Raw genomic sequence first — 24,421 nt, 5'->3', positions numbered from 1 at the left:
CGGCCCCCTCCCGGCAGGGTCACGGGGTGGCCAGAGGCACCGGGGCGCCTCCCTCAGGACAGAAAGGCTGTCGGACGCTGGCCGTTGACCTCCCGCACAGTGTCAGAGGTGGAGAGTGGGAGGGGTGCCCCACAGTGCAGTTTGGGGTTCCTTGCCTCCGCTCGCCCCAGGTGAGCCCCGCTGCCCTAGTGGGCGCCAGGCGAGTCAGAAGCACTTGATACAAACGACACTCTCGAGAAGCAAGCCGGCAGGGGGAGAGGGTGGGAGTGTCGGGGACAGAGCTTGCCACGTCTGACCCACCCCCACCCCCCGGCCCCGAGCGCCGGCTCCGGTGAGAGTGGAGGGTGTGCCTGGACGTGGGGGCGCTTGAGCGGCTATACCCGGGTGGTGGAGTGTGAGTGGGGCAGCCCCGTACTGCTGAAGCTGGCGGCAAAGGTGTTGTAGGGGTGCAAGGTCTGGAGGCCCACCAAGGAGTTGGGGATCATGGTGATGGTGTTGGGCGTCATGAGGGGGATGTCGTCCGGGGAGCGGCGCAGCGTGAGGGTGTAGTCGGGCAAGGTGGTCAGGCGGAGGGTGTCGTGCGGGGCCACCGTCTCGCAGTCCCCGTGGTGGGTCTGGTTGGCCTGCAGCGAGGGCATCTCCTCCTCCGGCGTGTGGCCCAGGTCGTTGCTGGCGGCGGCGGAGGGGCCTCCCCGCTGGGGGCTGGCCTGGCGGTGGGTGTCCTGCCGCCGCTTGTCCTTGCGGTAGTAGAGGGCGGCAAAGGCCAGGACGTTGAGGAACAGCAGCGAAGCGCCCACGGCGATGGTGACGCTCAGCTCGGTGGAATAGTCCCGGGGGTTTTCCACCAGGAGCGTGCCGGCCCCCTCCTGCTCGGGGTTCCACTTCTCCTGGGAGCCCTCGCCGGTGTAGGCGGTGGAGATGGCGGGCCGCTTGGTGCTCCAGGCCTTGCCGTTGGGCCGGCGGGTGATGTGCGAGTTCTGGGTGGTGTCCGGGGGCGGCACCTTGGTCGTGGTGGACGTGTAGTGGAACATGTCGTGCAGGTTGTAGAGGTGGGGGACCAGGTGCTTCCAGAAGGCCACCTTGGTGGCCCGATAGTGGTCGCGCACCCGGGGCTTGAGACCGATGTGCAGGTACAGCTGGTCGCGGGGATTGTACTTGGACCAGGCCACTTCCTCGAAGCGGTTGGCCTTGGTGTGGATGAACTTGGTGTCCTGCGGAACAGGCTTGTTCGGGTCCCTGGAAAGGAGGAGAGAGAGGCCATCAAAGAAAGGGCCCCCAGGGTCACCGGGGGAGGATGATGGCAGGGCTGAGGATCATCCAACCGTAGGAGGCCTCAGAGACACACACATACACATACAGCGATTCTGAGAACAAAATGGAAATGCTTCTTTGATAACAAAGCCTACAAGATGAAAACTCAGGCATGTGTCAACAACACAGACCCTCGGAACGTGGCTGCTTGGTCTGCATCTCCCAGTGGGGAGGGGACGTGGGCCACCGAACTCCTGACCACTGGCTCCCCTGTTTTGAAACAGGGCCTCCTACCACAACCTGAAAATGGGCCAGGAAAAGCCAAAAGCTTTAGAATTAGAATCAAAACTGCTTTAAGATCTCAAGGGCATTTGTTTTCTTATCGTAAACTTTCACAGTTCTACAAGTGTCCAATTGACTTGCTTTTAAGAGCAAGCTTCCTCTGAAAAATCGATCGTGCAGACATGGACACTTTGTGGGAAATGGGGCTTTGGAGGGATTTCTTTGCCTTCTACCTCTGAAGCTGCCACCTTGTCCATTTCTGCCTTGGGAGAGGTCACCCCCCCCCCGAGCCACCCCATCCCTGGGAAGGCCGTGCCGTGAGAAACCTACCCCGTCTTGGCAAAGTTGGTCCAGTAAGTCATGACCACCGCGCTCAGCATGACGTCGTTCTTGGAAAAGTTGCACGGGAAAAGGTCGGTGGGGCCAATCATGGGGATCCCGAAGACGTAAGGCACCTCGTCCCCGTGGGCGGCGTCCGACCACAGCGGTTTCATGAGGCTCTGGCAGTGGTGGTAAAAGGCGTAGAAGTAGGTGGGGGAGCCGTAGCGGGCGTGCAGGTCGGCCGTCACCACCGAGGGCTCCACCCACTGGTGGTCGGTGAAAAGGGCCACCAGGGTTTTGCGGCGGGTCTCCGGGTTGTCCCGGTCGGCCCAGTCCGTGTACATGAACTTGATGGTCTCCCGCAGCGTGTCTTTGCCCTCCGGGTAGCCGTAGAGGTTGTCCACGAAGTTGGAGACAGAGTAGTCGAAATCGCTGCCCGAAACGCCGTCCTCGGGGTCCACCACCCCTTCCACGAATTTGAGGCCCTCGCCCTGGTTCACTCCAAGCATGATATCATAGTTGAGGAACTCGCCCTGCTCCATCAGGATCTCCGGGTCATCGGGAATGACGTCCCCGTCGATCACGGGCCCGAAGGCCACGTGGTAGCGAGCCGGCTGGATGTCCTGCTCCACCAGCTCCTTGGCCGTCTTCTGCCTCAGGCAGTCCACCATGTCCACGGTGTCCAGCACGTTGCAGCCCACCTTGTCGGCCAACAGGCTGGTGTACTTGACCGGCTGGTAGTTGACGGCCCAGCTGGACAGGGCCGAGCCGCTCTGGATGATGGCTCTCTGGAAAAGGCCTGGAAGCAGAGGAGGAGGCGGGCAGAAATGAACGAGGCCTGGAAAGCTGGCTTTCAAAATAATAATAATAATTCCAGCTTTTCAGGACAAGCAGTTTGGAAAACCGCTGTTTGCCGATACACATGGCAGAGACCGAAGAGGAACTTGTGATATTACGGATTGTGTGGCTCCTTTATTTTCTGTTGCTTTGGGGGCCTCGGCTCCAGAGCCGCTTAGAACTGATAAAAATGACACACAAGTGGAAAACTTCCTGCCCGAGGCACAACAAATGCTGTTAAAAAGTAACTAGGAATTGTTATCATTTGAACAAGGGAGACATTTCTTCCCCTCTCTCTGGGTTACTTTTGAAATGTATCGACATCCTGCCCTGACATATTACAGAGGGTCGCATTCCCTGTCATCTCACCCTTCGGACCCCATGACGCAGGAGGCGCCACTGGCCTCGGTGAGAATCTCCTCCCCGGAGGGGAATTCACATTTCCTGCAGAGAGGTTTATATCCCAGACATTGCAACACACCAGAGATGTTAAAGGCAACAACCCCTCTTTCTGCTGCACAACTCCTGTAATTTGCAAGGAAGAACTAGGGCCAGGGGGTGGCGGGCGAGGAGCACAGGCTGTCTCCCCGCCTCCCGCCCCCCGGAGTAGAAGCCCACCAGCCTTTTCTTTGTGCCAGATCTGGCTGCAAGGCAGCAGTTTCGGCTGTGCTACGGCAGTGTGAGCGCACGCTGGCATCCATGGGTCTCCCTCTGCCACCGGCAGCCTCTGCGCTCCGGCAAGGCAGAGAAATGCTTCCACTCAGGCTGGCTGCTGCAGCCACTGATGCTGGGGCGACTTGACCTCAGGGCCCCCCCCGCCCCTGCCGCCCAATCAGCCCGAGAGGGTCCCCACTTTGGGAGGGAAGCCTGGGACACTTAACCCTGTGTGCTCCACTGAGAGCCGCCTCACTTCCTGCCCAGCTGGGCCCCGCTCTGTGCCAACGTCGGCTCGGAGAGCAAGATGCGTTTCCCTAGTGGCACAAAGAGGCCTTTTTTCCCCCCCGCCGGAGGGAACACAAGCGGCAGGGGACGTCAGGCCTAGGAAGCGGGCCCACAAAGGCCCCCCGGGTCTGGCAGAGGAATGCCAGGCTGGGCGCCAAGGCCCCTTCCCCGGGGGTGGGATGGGGGGGCGCATGCGCTTGTCCTTGGAATACAAAACGGGCTCCGGAAAGGCAGCCTCTGCAGCTGAAGCAGCAGGAAGGGGCCAGAGGGTCCTGAGCCCTTCACCGCAAGAGTGCCGCCCCCCCCCAGCCGCTCCCCCTCAGCCCCTCGGTCCCAACAGGGGGTCCCAAGAAGGGGGAGCACCAGGAGGAGATCTATTTATATCGGTGATCTGGCGCTCACTTCTCCCTCTTTCTGCCTAGCGCTCTTCCAAGGGACGCCCCTTGCTTACATTCCTCTTAGCATCCCCGTGGGGGGGGGGAAGGAGGTGGGGGGGGGAAACCATCTCCCAATTCTTATTAGGAAAGCATTCCAGGATCCCCTAAGGAGTGCCGAGCCTGAACCTGCCCGTGTTAGGATGATGGTACCCCTCCACCCCACCCGCAAAGCCAGCCTCTAAGGCACTCTGCCCCACAGGGCTCTGGGGCAAAAGGTGCCCGCTTCTTCCCCTCTGTTCTCAGCTCCACCATCTCGCCCTTCAGTGCTGAGATGATGCACTGAATTCTTCTGAACCCTGCGCTGCAGCTCCTCGGCAGATCTCCTGATGGCGCTCGCTCACACCATCTCTCTCTCCCTCTCCCCTTCTCTCTCAACCCCCTCCTGTCTGTGTGCCCCCCCAGAAGCCTCGCTTGTCTGCCTCATGCCAGCCCTCCTGCCACCCCCCATCAAGGGGCCCTGCTCCGCCTTCTACTCAAAGAGGTTCCCATCACAGGGTCCCTCCGGATGGCACACCTGCCCCACAAGAATGTGCCAGGATCCCCCTGGCAGTGGGCTGCACAACTCGCCTGAGAAAAGAAAGGGTGAGGGGGCTGGGTGGGGGGGCTGCAGCCTTGGGGGAGCACTGCTTCCCCCTCAGCCTCTAACTGCAAGCCGGGGGAGGGGGGGCAGCGGCTATTCATCCAGGCCCAGTAGAAGAGGAGTTGCTTTCTTATGCATCCAGAGCTAATGCCAGCTTGGGTTGGGGATTTGCACCGTGAGGGAGGGCTGTGAGGGAGGGCTGTCCGTCAGCCACACTCCGTTCCCCCCCCTTCCATTTTGCTTTCATCTCTTTCCACACCTTGCTTTCTCTCTGACTCAGCCCCACCGCCACACCTGAGAGGGCAGCCGGCTGCCTTGAGCCAAGGGGAAAAGAGAGGGGAGATCCTCTCGCCTCAGGCCTCTCAGTTGTGCCCCCCCCACCCCACCCCTGCCTTTGCACATTCTCTGCCTTGGCCCTCCCTCCCTCCCTCCCTGTCACCCTTTCCATGTGACTCATGGCAGGCCTCCTCTTGGCTGGAAGGGGCTCTGACAAGTTGATGCTTTTCGGTGCATGCACACCCCCTCAGTGGCACGTCCCAGGGCTGCTCATGCCCTGTCAATTTGCCTGAAGGCGCTCCTGGGAATGCCCGCCTGGCCCCAACGCCACCCCAGGGTGTCTTCTGGATCCGAACGCCATTGATAGTCATCATCCTGCGCTTCTGGAGCTGCCCTTTCGAAAACAGGGGAGGCTTTCAGGGAGGCGAGGCTCTCCTCTGCTTGTTGCTTTGCTGCCGTGTCCCCTCCACCCGCCCTCAACTCCCAAGGGCACTCCTCCAGGTCATTAGCAAATCCTCCATTAGCACCCTCCTCCCCTCCCCCCCCAGCTCATCCTTGCCTCCCTGCCCCCCACCCCTGTTCTCAGCTGGCACAGAAGCCTGTTTATTTCCCCATCTCCGAGGGCTGTGTGTGTTCCTGCCAGCGTCACTGGCAAATCAGTCTCCAGCTGGAGCAGCGAGCTTTTTATAGGCTGCATCACTGCAGCGAGGAAAGAACAGTCGGGGAAGAAAGCCCCCCCCCTTCCGAGGGAGCCTTTGCTGGTTCCCTGGCCTCTCACTGGGCAGGTGGGAATCCAGTGGGAGCCGAGACCGAGGAGGAGAATGAGGAGGTGGGCTTTGCAGCAGCTCCTGGCCTTTGCCAGCCCTCAGCCTTCCCTCTGCTCATGCTAGGCAACCCTTGATTAATGCCACCATCTGCCCTCGCCACACGCCGATCTTCTGGGCAGCCTGGCTCCCGCGATGCCTTCCACAAATGCGGGCGCCTTCGCCTGTGACTTCCCGGGAGACCCTAGTGAGGAAACCCCCCTTTTGAAGCACACATGCTCCCTTCTTCCTGGGATTCCCACCTGCATGGCTGCTATTCTGCCCCAGTTCAATGTGGTTACATAGACTGAGCTTCTGCAGCCAGCTCTCGAAGGTTCCAGCCAAAGCCTTCCTCCTCTTTGCCCAGATCCCTGTAACTGGTTCGGTCGGGAGCTTTGCCACACCCAGGAGATGCTCCGTCCCATTGTTTGGCAGCATGGCATTTGGGGAAGGAAAGGTCTAAGAATCCCCAAGTGAACAGAGGGCCATTCTCCTCCCCTCCTACCCCCCCCCCCCGTCCGAATCCCAGCCCTCCCACACGATCTGCTTGTCCCACTCTGGAGCTGCTCTTCCAACCCAAAAGACATCTGCCAAACGATGCAGTTCACTAGATGGGATTTCTGGCCCAGCTGATCCCACTTCAAAGGAAAAAAATATTAAAATCCTCCTGGATGGCACGCACTTTCTCTCTTAGCAATAGGGTTCGATGAACAATGGACCCAGCAAAACAGAGGCATGCTTTGCTTTTACAGCACTGCTTCTCTCTCTCTCTCTCTCTTTTTTAAAAAGCCCACCCCTACATATATCTTCCACAGCAGAGTTCCCAAAAGAAGCAAAAGACTGATGTCTGTGCTTTGTTACCCTTCAACAGTATGTATGTATGTATGTATGTATGTATGTATGTATGTATGTATGTATGTATGTATGTATGTATGTATGTATGTATGTATGTATGTATGTATGTATGTATGTATGTATGTATGTAGGTAGGTAGGTAGGTATGTAGGTATGTAGGTATGTAGGTATGTAGGTATGTAGGTATGTAGGTATGTAGGTATGTAGGTAGGTATGTAGGTAGGTAGGTAGGTAGGTAGGTAGGTAGGTAGGCAGGCAGGCAGGCAGGCAGGCACACACGCACGCACACACACACACAGACAGAGAGACAGACAAACAGAGACAGACAGATCAATCATGCAGGTGGGTGGGTGGCAGCCTCTTTAGTCTCTGCCAATATGCTTTGAGCCAAGCTCAGCGGCCATCATTCGGAAGATGCAGGCGGGCCTTTGCACATGCTGACAAGCAGTAGCATCTCACTATGGGATGTCTGTCCTGCAGCTGTTCTCCTTGGGCTTGAAAGGCGCCTCTGCAGCCGCTTAACCTCTGTTGGCCTTGGCCGCTTGATGAGCTATCAAGCTGCTTCCCGTCAGTGCAGAAGACTCTCCCTGCCAGTTTTCTTTCGGGAGGGGTCTCTCATCCCATCCACCCATAGATCTCCCTCGCCACCACTAACCCCCCCCCCCACTTCCTTCACTGCTGTGGGAAAGGAATTTGATCTTGGCCGATCCTCAGAGCATCCCTCTCTCTCCCCCTCCCTTCTTCTCCCCCCCCCTCTGCCTAAATCAAACTCCTTCACCACAACTTTCCTGGGACATTCTGTAACTTCTGTGTCTTTTATAATATCTGTGCAAGTAAAGAACACGCTATGGGGTGCCTGGTGCCACATCCTTGAAAGTGGCCCTTGTTAAAGAAATACCTTGAGAATTCTTAGGGCTCAGAGAGAGAGAGAGAGAGAGAGAGAGAGAGAGAGAGAGAGAGAGAGAGAGAGGCACATGTGCAAAACTCTCGGTAACCCTTGCGTTGCCATTTCTTGTTAATTTCACTTGCTGGTTCCTTGGTTTTAAAACAATTTAAAACAAACGATGCAAGAGTTTAGAAACAGTTTCAGTAAAGGGAAAAGGGGTGGTTTTTTTTTTTTTTTTTGGGCTCCCTTACCTTCAGAGTGATGCGACAACGTGAGGAGGCTGACACAGGAGGCGCCGATGCCTGAACCAAAGACGGTGATGCGCAAGGGGTCGCCCCCGAAGAAGGCAATGTTCTCGCTGATCCAACGCAATGCCTGGATCTGGTCCAGGAGCCCATAGTTGCCCTTAGCAGCCTGGTCCCCTGTGCTCAGGAACCCTGCAGGCAAGCGGACGGGAGTCACTCAGCACCGCCCTGGATTCCGGACAACGCAGGTCCACCCTGTAGCCATCGCCCCCCCACACCTCCCACATCGGGGGGCACAGGCCAGCGGGCCCCAGTTTGTGAATGGCAAAGGGGCAAAGCTTCTCAGCAGGACCCCCACCCTTTCGAGGGGGCCCGTGTCCCTACACAAAGAACCGCAGTAACACAAGTGACTGTTGGGAGAACCTGCCTGGGGAAAACGGGTCGTCTGAGGGACGCATCTCGAGAACAAATGGCACCTTTTGACCACAAGCTGAGCAACGGGCTGGTTTGTCCTTGGGAGGGTCACCCGGGGACCTCCGTCGGCATGAAGAGGGATGGGCTAATTGCCAGAAACAGGCCAAGAATTTCCTGGTCTGAGGCAGAGCTTGGAAAAGTTTTGGACCTGAAGTAGCCATCCTGGGTTGAGGATGGAGCCCATAAAAAGCGCAGGGCTCCCAAGGTGTAGACAGAGGCTTCACAGCCCAGCCATCTCTGGTCTGAGAGGCCTCAGCCTCCGGGGGGGGGCCCTCCCTCCCCTTTGCCCCCTTGGGCCAGCTGGCAAGGAAAGCACAGGCTTCCCTCCTGGCAGGGGGACACACCATAGACCCATTTCTGCTAAGGTGGGTTTTAACTGTTTCACAGGAATCTCTGCCAATGAGATTTGACATTTTATGTGCATCGCAGACAAATGCGAGGGCATTTATCAGTTAGACTCAAACTTTGCAACTGCCTCCTTTTGGAAATTAGGAAAGCAGGCTTTAATTTTTGTGTGAACCCTATTGGCTTCAGTCACACCCACGCATCTCGGCACAGCGATGCAAAGACCTTCCTGTCTGAGGAACAAAACGCACGTGGGGATCCGCGGTTTCCTTGGGGCTCAGCAGAGCAGGGCAACCAATTTCTCTCCAGTGCAACTCAGGGGACCTTGCGCTACACACAGGCAATCCCCCCACCCCCCCAAAATTGGAAAGGTCAATGCATTTAGAAATCAGCACTGTCTCCATTCTGGAACAGAAGGCACCTACTCTGAAAGCTCAGGATTTCTGGGGAGACGGGGGCAGGACAGGGCAGGGAACAAGGGCATCATCTCCTTTGAAAGAAACCCTCCCAGTGGCAAAATCCACCTGCCCCAGCAAAACTGCTCCGAAACACCTGCTCAGCAAAGCAGGGGCGGTGGGGCCCCTCCTGCTTCCCTGCCTGCAAGTCTGCTTGGCTGCACCCCACTGGAGAACACTGAATACTCCCTCGGGTGCAGCTCATTAGCAGCACTTGCCAGGCAGTGCAGGAGGAGGAGCTGGGTAAACACATTTATTCAATATTTAACCGCAGATCAATATTTGCTCTTTGGTGTGCCAGGATGTGCAAACGAGACCAAATTCCCAAGCAAGGAAAATACCCCTTCTGCCTGGGCCAGAGGATTCTGGGCTTCCAGAGGATGCCCATGGGGGTGTGTGTCTATCTTGGGGGGGAACAAGGGGCTGGGAGATCCAAAGGGCCCTTGCTGGGCAGCGGGGAAGGCTCAGGAATGGAGGAAGGCAGCTCTGCCGGACCTCCTCTCAGCTAAGAAGGCCACCAGAGGAGAAGCCAGAGCAGAGAATATCTGGGCCTGTTTTCATGGCTTGGAAGAAGGGCCGCTCAGCAGGAAGACCTTCCAGGGCCAGCTCAGCTTTGCTGAATGGCCCTCGTTTGCACAACGAGTCAAGGTGCATGAGCTCCACTCTCCTTTCCATGCAACCGCCGGACGCTTCTGCAACCCCCCCCCCACTGCATACACACACCCATAGAGCTCTGCTCTTTTTTTCTCTCTCTCCCCAGTCACTACTGGCAAGATTGTGCCCAATGCACAAAGGGGGCTTTGCAAAAACCCCAGGGGGCTCGGGAACAACGGGGACCTCTGACGGCAATGTGGCACTGCTTTAACGGCCATGGCTCCATCCTCTGGGGCCCCGGGATTTCTATCTGGTGAGGCCCTTAGGATTCATCAAGAGAAGGCTCTCAGGCAGCGCCTAGAAGGGCAGCGGAACCGATCTGTCCCCCACCCTGGCCTCCCCTGGCTGCCACCCCCTCAGGCTCCCTACCCAGGACGCCCACACGGTAGTTGAGGGTGATGACGATGACGTTGCCGTAGCTGGCGAGGACGCTCCCGTCGATCATGTTGCCGGTGCCTTCCATGTAGGAGCCTCCGTGGATGTAGACCATGACCGGCTTGGCCCCGCTGTCTCGGATGTCTGCAAAGGGGGAGAAGCTCGAAACAGGATTCCGGCAGAACCTCCTCTTGGCCTTTGGCCCTCTTTGGCCGTGCAGGAGCCGATTCTGGCCAGGGGTGTGGAAGAGAGGCCCACAGCCCGACTCCTCCCTTGCAGAACACCCAACGCTACATCCCCACCCCCAACCCCCCACTGTGTGTGGCCCAGGGACTGCCAACCGTTTTTGTGGGGGGGGGGCAAGCACAACAGGCAGCGAGTGGGAGGGGGTAGCTCCTCCAGACTTGCAGATGCTCCCGGTTCAGCGATGACTCAATGGCTGCTGCACTTCCAGGCCGGACCCCAGGGTGGGGGCCGTGGGAGGGGGCTGGGACACCCCGCCTGCACCCAACCTGCCTCCTCAGGAAGATCTGGTTAGGGACCGGAGTTGCCCAGTGGAGAATCCGAGGGGCGCCTTAACCTTAGGGGATGGATCCCGGCCGGCAAGGAGGCATAGGGTTGTGTGTGTGTGTGTGGGGGGGGGAACAGAGTTTCCTGGGTGAGCATGAAAGGGTGCGCTGCAAGGCAGACGCAGCCCGGGAGGGTCTCAGGGCTGGAAGGACAAGGCAGGAAGACCAATGAGAGTCAAAGAGAAAAACGGGGTTGGTTTGGGGAACGGCAACGCCCTGAAAGCCACCACTGGCCTCACCGCTGGGGTTCTGAGAGAGGTCACATCCAAACCAAGGTTGGGGAAGTGCCCACTCTGGCCAGCTGTGGCCAGCAGAGAGAAAGAGGGAGGGGGGAAGAGAGAGGTGGGGAGGGGAGCCCTGGGAGAGGCAGACTGACCCGTCCCCTCTGTCCCTGCCTCATGCAGGACGTTCTCCAAACCGGCAAGTCCCCCCCCCAATCTTTGGGAATTTGGCTGCGGGGAGGGGGGCGCTTTACAAAAGACCAGACCGGACATCTCAGGTGGCCAGGAAGGGAAAAGCTGGCCAGGCAGGCTCTGGGCCCCTTCGCTCTTGGGCTGCCCACCTCAACCCCCTTGTGTCCGAGAAGGCTGCGGCTCCCACAGCCCGGCCGCCCCCCCGGCTCTCGCCCCCCCCGGCCCCCTGCGGGCCCCTTGTCCCCACCCCATGCAACCGCTCAGCACAAGGAGACGAAAAGACACAAACAGCCGGACTTCCTGAGATGGCAGCGGATGAGGAGCGCGCAGGAGAGAGAAAGAGCGAGAGCGAGAGAGAGGAAAGAGAGAGAGCGCAGGTTCATGCAGCGAGAGCCACCTGGCGCGCACAAATACCTTCGTCTTCATCCCCATCGTTATCCGCTAAGTCCTCGCCCTGTTTCTTAGCGCTGGAGCCTGAGGGACCAAACATGAGGAGACAGAAGAAAACAAAAGAAAGTAACAGGAAGAGGGAAATTTAAAAAAAAAAGGGAAAACAAAAAAAGAAACCAGGAAGAAAGAAAGAAAAGAAAGAAAGAAACAAAAGAGAATTCAAAAATAGCATGACTTGCAGCGAGGGAGAGCCCGGTGACCTGGGCTGCGCAGGGCGAGCGGGCGGGCGGGCGGGCGCGGGGAGGGGGGGAGGCGAGGGGGGGAGGCTCCGCTAAGCAGCCGCGTGCCGCCCCCTCTGACCTCCAGAAGCAGCACTGGGGGGAGGGGGCTGGGGGTGGTGGTGGTTCCGGAGCAGCCGCTTCCCTTCCCCCATTCCCGGGGCTGGGAGTGGGGGGGGGGGAGAGGCGGCGGCAAGAAGAAGCTGCTTGCAGCAAGAGGGAGGGGGCAAGCAGCAAAACCTTGCCGTGGGGGGGGGCGGCGAGCGGGGCGGGGGAGGCCGGTGCCTCTCTCCTCCCGCCTATGGAAGCCGGGGACGGGGGGGGGGGGCGCTGAGCAAGAGGAGGGGCGCAAGCGACCCAGGAGAACCTGGCCGGGGAAGAAGAGTGCAGCTCATCCACGCATCCAGACACACACCCACGCGCGCGTGCCCGCAAGCACACACAACCCCCTTCCAGGACGGGTCCCCCTATTTGGGCAGGGGGTGATGCTGCCCACCTAACTCCCAGCCCTGAGGCTCAAGGCGTGCCGAGGCATTGCAAAGGGGGGGGCGGTAGTGGCGGTGGGGAGAGTGGAGTTGAGGTTCTGTTGGTGTCCGGGGGACGGTTCTGTTGGCCTGACCTCTGGTGACCCCCCCACACACACACCCCGTCTCCCCCCACCCACCAGCCCAACCAGACATGAGCCTCTCTTCTCTGCACAGGAGGGAAATTCCAGGACCTCCCCCCCCCCCCCCCCGGCTGAGGTTCAGGAGGTAGCAAAGGTACCGGTTTCCTTGGCCAGAGGGGGTCGAAGTTGGCGCAGCTGCCTGTGTTTTGGGAGCCCCCCCCCCGCCTGGGGATTTCTGGGCAGCAGCGCATCCTGCCTGGTGAGCAGCCCAGGGCACTGCTGCACATGCCCAGCATTGGGCAGAAAGACCCTGGATCCCCACAGCCCGTCCCCCCCCCGCCGTGCTTGCTGGAACCCTGGTGTGCATGCATAGGATGAGGGGGCGGGGTTGCATGCACATCGGTGTGAGCATGCTCACATGCATGCAATGGCGGTGGGGCCGTGGGCTGACCTTGGAAGGGGCAGGGACCTCTCACCTCCCCCTCCCCACTCCCAGGATGCTGGGCTGGGGGTGGGAAGCTGACTTCCAACTTGCGCCTTGAAGCATGGGCAGCCTATCAAACAGAGGAAGCGACCATCGACTGGCAAGAGGTTGGCTCACCCGTCACCGGGGGGGGGGGGGGTTGGACTGTACCAACCCTTGAGCTACGACTTCCAGGACTCCCGTTCCCTGGCCACACCGGCTGGGGCTTCCTGCGAGGCAGAGCCCCAGATCCGGGAACCTGGCACCGAAGAAGCCCATGCCCGCTGGGGGAAGCTCTCCTGCAGGGATCTCAGAAGGAAAGGGACCTGATCCCAACACTTGATCCCTGCTGTGGTTTGGAGGTGCCAGGGACGAAGCCATCGTTGTCTGCGTGAGGCCTGCCCGCAGGGAAACCATTCCACCTCCTCCTCTCAAAGGGCCTCCTTTCCAAGAGGTGGCCTTTTACAGTCTCATCACACCGGAGGGTGGAAACGAACCATACTGGAAATCTGAAGCGCATTCTAATGAGGCCTGACAGGAGACCCCTCGCGCACACGCAGACCCTTCGAAAGCCACCTCCTGCTAACAGTTCCCCTCATTTGTGCCTCCTGAGCTAGCTAGCCGGCCTTTCCGAAAGGCTGACCCAACCAGGGGGGGGGGGGGCTTTTGGCCTCTGCCTTACTTGCAGGGAGGCAGCCGGGCAAAGAACCTGGAACGCTCAGGAGCCAAAGGACCTTCGGAGGGAAGCCACCGCGTGCAAGAGCCACGAGCCACGTGGACCAGCAAGGCTCCTGCCCAGCAGATCTTGGCCTCTGGTTCAGAGCCTGCGTAGGAGCTCTGAGGCGATGGAGCCAGTTGGCTTCCATGAGGGAAAGGAGGAGAGGCCGGGCCCCTTCTTCCCACCGTTAAGAGGCTGACCAGGCTGGCAGGTGAACTTTGCTTCAAGCCAGAAGCAGCAGCCTAGTTTAAGGGGCTTCAATATGGGCTGCCCTCCAAAGAAGGACAAAGTGGGTTTTCTGTCTGTTTCAATCCCACTGAAGGTCCCTTCAGGCGCTCCAAGTGAGAGAGGTGGGATTCTCTTCCTCCCTCCCTCCCTCCTTCCTTCTCCCTGGTCAGCCAGGCTGAGAGATGGTGGCCCAGTGGGGATTCGAACCCAGGCCTCCCCAGTCTTCCTCCTGACTCTCCTCAGCCACCCCACAGTCTGCGGCTGCTGCCTCCTGGATCTGTCCCCCCCCCTCTTTGAGGCGACGGCCTCCCTCTACCCAACGGGAGGGGCGGCCCTCAAACCCAGGAGGCAGCAAGCAGGCCCAGGGGCAAAAACGGGCTACCATGGCACCGGGGGGGGGGGGAGCCTTGCTGCCACTTTCCTGCCCCCCCCCCGCTGACCGGCTGGAAGGGTCTCTCCTTCCCCACCTCTCCCGAACCGGGGTGATCTGCAGCCCTCCCGGCCCTGCCGGGGACCCAGGGCTCAGGGCAGCTGGAGGTGGGGGGCGCGGGGGGGCTCCCCGAAACCGGAGGGCCGGAGCCGGGGCCGAAACAAAGGCTCGCCTGCCTGGACCGAACAAAGCTCTCCTCTATGGAGCCGAGGCAGCCCGCACTGTCGCCATGGAAACCGAGGCAGAAAGAGGCTGGTCCCCCATCCAGGAGCAGCGCCCGCGTCCCTCTGCCTTCCGCTCATTCGCTGGGCACACGGCTGCTGGCAGTCCCCCCCCCCCCAAGCCCGGTCCCCTCTCCTGCGCTTCCCCATCCCCGCCCGACCACCACCGCGGCTCCCGGGGGGGGTTGGTGGAAACTGGGAGGCCGCGAAGAACCTCACGGGAGGGGGGCCCGCCTTTGCTCCGTCCCTGGCGCCCCCTCCGCCCCCCCCGGGTCGCCCACGGAAGGCACAGAGGGTGGCCGCTCCCCTGTCACCGAGAACAGAGGCCAAGGGATGCGTGCGCCCCCCCCCCGGCCTGGGCTCATCCGCGGGGGGGGGCGAGGCGAGAGAGGGTTGTTCCATGACTGGCTGTGCCTCTGATGGGAGCGGGGGGGGGGGAGAGACCTGGGGTGGGGGGGGCAGGCAGCCCCTGAGCTTTTATTGCATTTGAGGCAAGAGAGGTGGGAAAGGCCTGCGGCTTTCCAAGGGAGGAGGGTCGGTGGGCAGCCAACCCCCACCCCCTGGAAGGGAGAGCCGCCCTCCCGAAAAGAGGAGGAGATGCGTCTGCAAGGGAGCGATGCCAAAACCCCTTCTGGAGGCCCAAATCATGTGGCGAGGATGGGACCGGGTGGGGGTCGGCCGGGGGTCCGCGCGAGATGCCAGGGGGGCTGCCTGCAACTCCGGTGCCGGTCTCCCCCGAGCGCGATCTGCCTGCCAGCTCCTGGGGATCTGCCAGGGAGGAGAGAAGGCAGGGCTGAAGAAGGGGCCACGCCAGGCAAGGGGGAGACCCTGGGGATGGCACAGGGGGTGGGTGGGGGGGTGGAGGATTAAAAGCAGGGGCTTGGGCCCGAGGTGCCCCCCCCCCCGCATGCCAGCCGATGGGAACAAGGGAAACGTGTCTGCTCCTTGTCAAGCCGCTGCTGCTGCAAAGCGTGCGAAGCAGCAGCAGCAGCAGCCGGGACTGAGTCACCACCGCTCCTCCCCGCCATTCCCCTCGGAGGAGGAGGAGGAGGAGGACGTGAGCGTGGATCAAGGCCTGGGCAAGCAGTCACCCGAACAGAGAAAGCCAGCCAGCCAGCCGGCCTGCTGACGGAACACCTGCTCTTGAGATGCAGCAGCACAGGATGCCTCTGCCCACCTGCGCCAAGGCGCCAGCAGCACATCCTGCGGGGCATGGGGGGGGCAGCGGCACCCCATCATGGGTGGGGGAGCCTGGGCTTCTAGGACAGCCCTCCGGACCTGCGACAAAGCCTCCAGTCCCGTTCCCCCCCCCCCCCAGCACAGAGAGGAGGGGAAGATCAGGAAGGGCTGTTTGGCAAGCCCTTCCTGGCGGAAATGAGTGGGTATGGTGGTGGTTCTTTTCGCATCCTCCTGCGGAGAGTATCTAAAAACCGTCCCAGGAAGTGAAGAGGGGGCATGGTTATGATTCTGCACCACCAGCCAGAATCCTATTGTTAGTTCCACCTAGAGTAGACACCCCCTCCCCAAGACTCAGTGAGATTTAAATCAGCATGGACTTACTATTGCTCGATTGAGTCAGTCAGATTTAATTAAATGTAATCTAATACAATCTAGTTTAAACTAAATTTAATTTAATTTTACTCTGTTCTACTGTATTTTAATTTTGCGCCCCCATTGAAACTAGCGGTTGGACACTGGCCACTCCCTGCTAAGATCCACAGAGAGAGTTTTGCTTAGTTTTGTTCCCCTTTCAAGGTGGAACCTGCCAGGGGACCCCCCCCCACCCCCACCCTCATCTCTCCTCGCTCTTCCAACCCCCTCCTCCCCTTTCTCAGCCACTCCGCACCCTGGTGCCCTCCAGATGTCTTATAACTACAAACCCCATCATGCCCAGTCAGGAGTCATGGGGTTTGTGGTTTCAGAGACCAGGATGGACCTGGGACCTTCTAAGTCGGCACAACTAAAATAAAGGGACGTTGTCTCTCCTTCCTTCGGCCCACCCCTCCCTTCCCTCTGTGTCACCGTTTGGACTGGAAGCTCCTTGTGGTTTTTTTGGAGGCTCTCCCTGCCGGTTGATGGCCTTCATGCATGCCGCCTTCCGATGCAGCAAGCGCATGCAGCTCAAGGATGCACTTGGATGACTGAACTCTGCCCCAGAGCATCCCAGCCTCCTCAGGGGCCTGCCCACCCCTTGGCTGAATGCCCACCTGCCATGCACGCGCACGCACACACATACGCACACTCACACTGCTTTAACCACTTTTGTTCCTGGTCAGATAGGGCCGCGGGGCCCCTCCGAAGGCCATGAAGCCCAGATTTGGATAAGAGGGCGTAGAAATGTCCCGACTGGTATTTCCGCCCCCTGTGCTGGCGAGACCGCCACTGCCCACCCACCAAAGCAGGAAGGGGACAAGGTGTGCGCGCTGTTCCCCGACTACTGTGGCCAGCACGAGGAGGACTGGAGGCTGCTCGGAGAACGGACACTGGGAGCCTCCCTGGGGCAGCCCTCGGTCTCTCCCTGCCCTGGTCCTCGCGCGGCCGCCACCACCACTGGCGCCACCAGGCAGGGTCTGTCCAAGGGCCCCCCCCCAGAGGGGAGCAGCACAAGCAAAGGGAGCCCCCCTGGTGAAGGGAGCCCCCCCGGTCAAGGGCCAAGACACCCCCCATGGCAGGGCAGCCCTGGTACCTTCGGGGAGGTGCCACCTGAATCGCCAGGGCTGGAAGTGACCGGCCAGCCCAGCAAGGAGCCCAAAGGAGAGGGAGGGGAAGAATAGGGTCGCTTGGCCTCGCGCGGCCAGCCAAGGAGGGGATCAGGGCCGAGCTCCCGACAGGGAGCCCACCCACGGGCTCAGTTGGCAGAGGCTGCACGCGCACGCTCTCCAAGGCTGTTCCTGGGGTAAGGAGGGCCGTCCAGGTGCCCTCCCTGCCCAGCTGGACGTGGGGGCCAGAGATGGGGCAATGCCAGGAGAGGCACAGATTAAGAGCACGGCCTACGTCTCCACCACGCAAGAGGTCTTGGCCAAAAATGGCCCGGAAGACGGGCGTAGTCCCAGGGGTCAGAAGGCAGGGCTCCCCGACCGGGGGGGGAGGGCAAAGGGGATCCTTGTCCATGAAGGCCCACCCCAGCAGGGACACCGGAAGAACCTCCGTTCCGGCCAAGCCCAGCACGGGACAGAGGCCACCCAAGACATCCTGGGAAAGGAAGACCATCATCTCCCTCCCTCCCGCCCGCCTGGAGAACTGGTGGGAGCGGGAAGAGGATGCTGGTGCTCTGGCCCCGGGCGCGGTGGGCGCCCCCTCGCACTCTCTCTGTCTCTTGCCTCTCTCTGTGCCCCTCTGCCAGGCCCGCCCCCCAGGCTCGCTACCTACCTCCTCTCCTACATATTTTCTTGTTGGGTTTTCGGGCGCATTCCTTGGAAATCCGTTTTACTGTGGAAATGAATAAAAGACTACAAAATAACAGGAGGCTCCGGTGGACCGGCGTGGGCATGCAACCGTCCTCTTCCCCCGCCGACACCGCCCCTCCCGGCCCCGTTCAGCCCAGCCCTGAAACCCCCAAAACCTCCCCACCCCCACAAGCTCCCCCTATGGGGCCCCTCCCAGCCCTACCTGTGGGACTGGCCGCAGGATAAGGGGTGGGTGGGGGAAGAGGGGGTGCTGGTCTGCCAGGAAGACTCTGGAGCCATGTGATGTGATGTGTGCCGGGAAGGGAAGGGAAGGAAAAAGAAGGGAGGGAGAGAAGGAAGGGAAGGGAAGGGAAGGGAAGGGAAGGGAAGGGAAGGGAAGGGAAGGGAAGGGAAGGGAAGGGAAGGGAAGGGAAGGGAAGGGAAGGGAAGGGAAGGGAAGGGAAGGGAAGGGAAGGAGCATTAAGCATGAAGCTGCCCCCATGCCTGGGAAGGGGATGCCAGCTCTCCCCAGTGCTGCTGTACAGGTAAGAGGCCCCCTCCCTGCTTCGCCTTGGTCTCTGTGGCTGGGGGGTCTCTGTGTGTTTTGCGGTGAGGCTGAAGAGAGAAAGAGTCTCGGCTCTGGGGACGTACACTTTGAAGCAAACACTGGCACAGCCCCCTGGAAAAGAAGCGTTAGAAGAAAGCCTCCCAGCCGCACCGCAAAAGGCAGGTCCCGTCCAGGTGCCTTGGCTCAGGGGACGTGGCCCACTGGGACTCAACCCTGCTTGTGCCCCCCACTACGCATCATGGCCTGTGGGTCATGGCACTGGGGGAACGGCTAGGAGCCACGAGCCCCTTGCCCACGCCCGGGTGAGTTCCTGCAAGAGAGAAGGAGAGCCCGAGAGGGGGTTGCGTTCCTCCCCACCGTCCCTGGACCACTCGCCTCGAAATTGGCCCGTGAGGCCTCGGAAAGGGGAGGGGTGGGTGGGGAGGAAGAGAAAGAAAAGGTTGCGGGAAGAAGGACCACCCTGAACCGAAGGCAAGGCCAAACGGGGCCCTCGGGGACCCCAAAACTAAGCCCCTGGCCGTGAAGATCTGCAGTCCGTCCGTCCGTCCATCTGTCCGTCGGTAGGAAAGTTCCCTCGTCTTTCGCAAGACAAAGAGAGGAGCCCGTAATGCGGATGAGGATGAGGATGATGCTACAGTGGGGAGGGGGACCGGGATGAGCAGAGGCAGCGCACGGGTGAGTGAGAAAGGGAGGAAAAAGAGTGAGACAGAGAGAGAGAGAGAAGGAGAAGGAGGAGAGGAATGGCAGCCACCAAGAGCACAAGAGGCAAGCAGAGAAGCCACAAAGCACATCTCCACAGACAGACAGACAGACAAACGGACGGACAGACACAGACAGACATGCACCATTGGGCCGGAGAGAGGGAAGCCAACACAAGCATGCTGCAACCACGTGAAACCAACCACGGAAAGAGAGAAAAAGAGAGAGAGCGCGAGGAGAGCCACGTCTGTCCGTGGCACCCCGCTGGGGGACTCACCATCCTCGGTGGGGATGTAGATGTTGAGATAAAGGCAGTCCTCGTTGGGGTCCTGGATGTAGGTGGCCACAATGTCCAGGTTAGAGGTGAACCAAATGGGCAGCATGATCTCTGGCACGGCCGTGTGGATGTTCTGCGGGCACACCGGGGAGAAGTGGGTGGCGTTCCGGATCCCCGACCAGGATGAGGGGGGCTCGGGGGGCATGAAGCGCTTCTCCCCGACGGGAGGGGCCGCGTAGGGGACTCCCAGGTACTGGTCCACGGGCCCCAGGATTTCGCTGGGCAGGGGCACCCGGAGGCCTCGCAGCTTCCCATAGTGCGTGTTGACCGTGGGCGAGTAGGCCTGGCTGTCCATCTGCACCACCGCCGAGGCCAAGCTGAGAACCCACAACACGAGGCGGGCTTCCCAGCCGGCCACGGCCACTTCAGTCACATGCAGAAGGCGGGGAAGGAGAGGCGGGCGTCGCACCGGGGGCCGCCACATGGTCTGGGGAAGGCCGTGCCGGACGCCAGGCCTCGAGGAGACTCCGGGGACTCACAAAGGCCCCATGGCGAAGAGGGGAGGGTCTTCGGAGGCAGGATCTGGCTGGCAGGCTGGCCAGTCGGCGAGCAAGCAGAACGGGCAACTGGCGGCAAACCGTCGGTTCCCTTCTAGAGCCGCCCAGCTGCCAACAACCTCTCCTTTTCAGCAGGTCCAGCTCTTCGGAGATAAGCGGTTCTAGAAGAAAAGGGATCAGGAGAGGCAGGAGGTCACTCGCATCGGGTTAGGAGGCGTTGAATAAATGCAGTGAAGCCCAAAGTGGGAGGGGAAGCAAGGAGGAAGGGAGGGAGCCAAGTGGATTGGGCTCCTTGACTTTTTCATGGCTTCTCCTCAGCGTCCACTCATGCCCCCTCGGCCACTTTCCCTTTCTTCTCAGTTCAGTTGACTGCTTTGCTTTCCTTCATGTGCAAAGGACGGCCGGCCACAAGGACCAGTCTCCATCTTGGCCATCAGCCTACCTACGCACACTGAGACGTCGGCTTGGGACGCTCCTCCAGAAACCACGACACCCACTTTTCTCCACCCTCACACGAGCCCCCCCCCCGAGGGATGGCTCCTAAGCTGCAGTATTGCCTTCAGCTCCTCATACAAGCCGGCTGCCCCTTCCTAATGACCTAACCACAGATCCTTGCAGAGCGACGTTTGGTGGGAGGGAGGGAGGGGGCGTGTCAGCCCCACCCCAACGCAACCTATGCCACAAGAGGATCCCCAAGGAAACCCGGGACTGGAGGAGGTTGTGGTGGGCAGGCCACGTGAGAACATGCCACTACTTGTGGCCTCAGCAGATAATGGAGCCCTAGTATCACCCTTCGCCTTGCTGAGTGACCCCTGCTGACGCCATCCTTGCACCAAAGCTTGTCCCTGTCCATTGCATTTTGCATTTACCAACTCCCTGCATGCGTACAGCTGTCTGCCTAAGGAGGCTCCCCTCCCCCGTACATTTGAAGAAGCAAGCTGTAGCCATCCACAAAAGCTGAGGCCACGTAGAACTGGTTCCTCTTTTACGCTCCTGGCTAGTTTGGCTGCTCCCGGTTGAACAGCAGTCGGCACCATGGGACGCCGGTCCCTGGGGGCCGAAAGAGGAAGAGGGTGTTTCCCCACCCCTGGAGATATCCAGTGAGCAAATGCAGGGGGGCAGGAAGCCACTTGAGTGGCTTGCCTGAGATACTGCTGAATCCCAGGAGAGCTCACACAATCAGCCAGTGTTCCTGTTCTTAGAGGGGGGCTGCTCTGCCCTTGGTTCGCCTGGAGGACGGTGTCTCCCATGCAACCCCCCCCTTCCCATTGATGTGGCCTCGGTCAGGCAGTGAGGCAGACGTCTCAAGAGCAGTGGCTCACGGACAGGGTGGAGGAATGCCCTTGGGAGCAAGAAAGTCTCCCTCCGTCTGTCCCAAAGAAGTCAACTCCCCATGGCTCCACGTAGGTCTCTCCTAGTGTTTGTCCCATCCTGTCCAAAGTTTTCCCCCTTATTTAAAACTGTTTTAATTTATTGTATTACGCTTGCTGTAAGCCGCCTAGAGTGGTCTTAAGTGACTAGATAGGTGGGATATAAAATAAATAAGTAAATAAGTAAATAAGTAAATAAATAAATAAATAAATAAATAAATAAATAAATAAATGAATGAATGAATGAATGAATGAATGAATGAATGAATGAATGAAATAAAAGGTCCCGTTTGGACATTCAAGAGCCCCAGAGTTCTGGACCCATGCTGGTTGGGGTATTCTGCCAAGGGTTGTCCACAGAAGCAACTTCACTCTGCAAACGGAGGACTTGGGCACCAGCACAATGCCTTTTGGGTGAGTGGGGGGGGCACAGGGGTTCAGTGTAGGTCCAGCCCCCTCCCCTCCTTTGCACACAGCCCCCCCCATTCAGTCCCTGCTGGCACCTCCAGGTATGGCATGGAAAGAATTCCTCCTGGAGAGCTGCTGCTGCTGCTGCTGCTTTCTGGGACTAGATGGAGGATGGAGTCAGTCCAAGGCAGCTTTGTGGGTTCTTCTGACCTTTGATTCTAGCCCTAAGTGATGAGAAGGTTCTCTGGCACATGGGCACCCCTCTATCCTGCAGAGGCGAAGGGTGTACCCAGAGAAAGCATCTAAGGTGTCAATATCCCTGCCTCACACCCAACAACTTGCCAGAGAGGAGCAGGAAAACTCTCCCGGGTTCCTCCACTCCTCCTTCCCTCCTTTTTTGTTTTTCTCTTCTTAATAGGATGGAGGAAAAGACAGAACGGCTGCCTGGAGCCTGTGGACCAGCTGTGCTACGGCAGGCCTTCTGCCTGGAAGCAGCTTGAGACGGGTTTAATGGAGGGCTCCAGAAACTGCAGCGCTGCATGAGGCCTCTAATGCAACTCGCAGCCTCCCACAAGAGGCACCTTCCGACAGGAGGATGACAAAGGGTCTGGATCCCAAACCCTCTGAGGAACACTGGGAGGAATTAAGGTGTGTGGGGGGGAGAGACCGAGAGGGGATACGGCAGCCCCCTTCAAAGATCTGAAGGTCCCTCCCATGGAAGGTGGAGCAGGCTGGTTTTCTGCAAATGGCAGGAAAGGAGATGTCAACGAAGCCTCCGGAAAGGAGAAGAGGGTGGGTTCTCCTCGGTTAGATGCTTTTCAAGAAAGCTTGGGGGTCCATATATATCAGGGATGCTTTAGCAACAGAGATCCTGCATAGCTTGGACCAGTAGACCCCGAGGGTTCCTTTCCACTCTAAAAATCTGTTATTTCATCCTCATCATCACCACCACCACCATCATTGCGGGGAAGGGGGCTCCATGGCAGTCAAGATGGTGCCTTGCCACTGTCATGGGTGGGGGAGGCTGTTAATCAGCCTCAGAGGTAGAGCTTGATAGCTCTCATGGGGGGGGGGGGAGAGGTCACAGTGAATCTGGCTGGCGAAGGAATATTCAGCCAAGCAGGCAACTGGTCTCTGCCACCAGATTCCTTTTCTGTACTTTGGGAAGAGAGATGGAGATGCGGGGGGCTCCAAAGTTGCCTTAATTGGACAAAGGCAGTGGATGCTTATCCTCGCCCCACTGGCCAAAGCAACCTAGAAGCCTGCACGCTCAGACAGCAGCCACATCATGTCTCCATCATGTCTGAGGCAGGTATAAATCCTGCCAGCTCAGTTTGACTCCCTCAATCAAGCTGTTCGCCAGGCACAGCTGGCCTTAGGAAGCCGCAAGGGGTGTTGTGCAAAGGAGGAGGAGGAGGAAAGTTCAAAAGCTCGGGGGCTCCCGAGGAAGTGCCCGTCAAAGCCCCAACCCAGAGACAGACCAGGTCACACCAAAGCCGGGCCAGGTGGGTTTGTACACCTCTCAGGTCCTGCCTGCATGTTCAGTACACTCACCTACCGCTCTAATCGATTATCTCCCCCCCCCCCCGGCTCTCTTGTTACAAAAGAAACCGGTCTCAGACTTTCCACAAGGTGAACACAGGTGAAGCCCTTCGCAGCCTGGGCACAGGGGCCTGGCAGCAATTAGCACCTCTTGGCACCCCCTGGAAACAGCTCTCTGGCCCCCTGAACATGCTTGCCTTGTGAGGGGAGGCCACTTTGCTTGCTTCTTCCACCAGGATAAACCTCACTTTTCTAGGTGCCCTTCATCTTTCACATATACGTACGTCTGGCTGGATGATAGCTTTTCCATGCCAGGAGCTTTAAAAGCCCTCGGAATCCCGCAGGCTGAGATGCATGGTTGTGAGGCTTCATGCATTACAGAGATACCAACTGGGAGATGCAAAGTAGGGAAAAGCCATACATTTTAAAGCAGACCCACACATAGGATGGAGCCGGGAAGCTCTCAGGCATTACAGGACTAAGACAAGCAGGTGAGTCGGTACTAGACAGACCGACACATACATACTGGAGCTAAATTCCTTCACTGGCAGGGGAAAACTTTTCAGAAGAGTACACAACGACATACAGTAATGTATGTTTCTGACTGCATTAAGCATTTTCCTTTTTTATACATTTTCAATTTAGGTTCACTGTATTAGTACGATGAGGATGATATCAATTATTTGCCTCATGTCCTAAATTTTTCCCCAAGGCCCATAAAGGTTTACTACACAATGAGAACAGGAAAAGGTAAGAAACATATAAAAGCAGCTGAAAACAAAATGAATGTTTATCTGAAAAAAAATTATGCTTCACTGTATATTTTTTTATGGAAGCCGCTCAGAGTGGTTGATTTGACCAGATGAGCAGGATATAGATCAAATAAATAAATAAACAAATAAACAAACAAACAAACAAACAAACAAACAAACAAACAAACAAATAAAAAAACAGAAAGTGATAATGCTAATTCTAGTATTAATACATATTCTAGTATTAAAACAACAATCCATTCAAAGCCCCTTTTCTCAACTTAAAACCTGCCTGAATAAAAAGATTTTGTAAAACTGGGGGGGGGGGGGCGTTTTGGTGGAGGGGGGCCTCAAGGAAAGCCCCTCCTGGCCTGCTTCGCAGTGCGACTGTCCAGGGCTGCAAGAGCGCAAAGGTCGGTCTGGCACTCAGGGAAAGCCCCGAATAAGTCCTGAGGCGTATGTGGCTGACGGGGCTGGGCCTCGTGGTGCCTTGTGGTCCTGGCCATGGAGCCTTGGGACCAGCCCGA

General features: G+C 58.8%; 1 protein-coding gene across 3 annotated transcripts; it reads right to left on the bottom strand.

Moving 5' to 3' along the window:
* Positions 1–232: 232 nt before the first annotated feature.
* NLGN3 (neuroligin 3) lies at positions 233–19,895 on the bottom strand. 3 transcript variants are annotated; one of them, XM_078380769.1, is made up of 7 exons: positions 19,266–19,895; positions 17,705–17,764; positions 11,415–11,474; positions 10,013–10,162; positions 7,722–7,907; positions 1,864–2,653; positions 233–1,236 (listed from the first exon to the last, which is right to left on the bottom strand). In XM_078380769.1, the coding sequence occupies exons 1-7, from the start codon at positions 19,747–19,749 to the stop codon at positions 375–377; spliced, it is 2,592 nt and encodes an 863-aa protein (XP_078236895.1). In that variant the 5' UTR covers positions 19,750–19,895; the 3' UTR covers positions 233–374. The 3 variants fall into 3 exon arrangements, with proteins under 3 accessions (XP_078236895.1, XP_078236896.1, XP_078236897.1); XM_078380770.1 differs by lacking the exon at positions 17,705–17,764; XM_078380771.1 differs by lacking the exons at positions 11,415–11,474; positions 17,705–17,764.
* Positions 19,896–24,421: the final 4,526 nt, after the last annotated feature.

Source organism: Pogona vitticeps, chromosome 11, assembly GCF_051106095.1.
Source record: "Pogona vitticeps strain Pit_001003342236 chromosome 11, PviZW2.1, whole genome shotgun sequence".
Lineage (NCBI taxonomy): Eukaryota > Metazoa > Chordata > Lepidosauria > Squamata > Agamidae > Pogona > Pogona vitticeps.
Note: the sequence above shows the minus strand (reverse complement) of the source record. Positions and strands in the feature narration are given on the sequence as shown.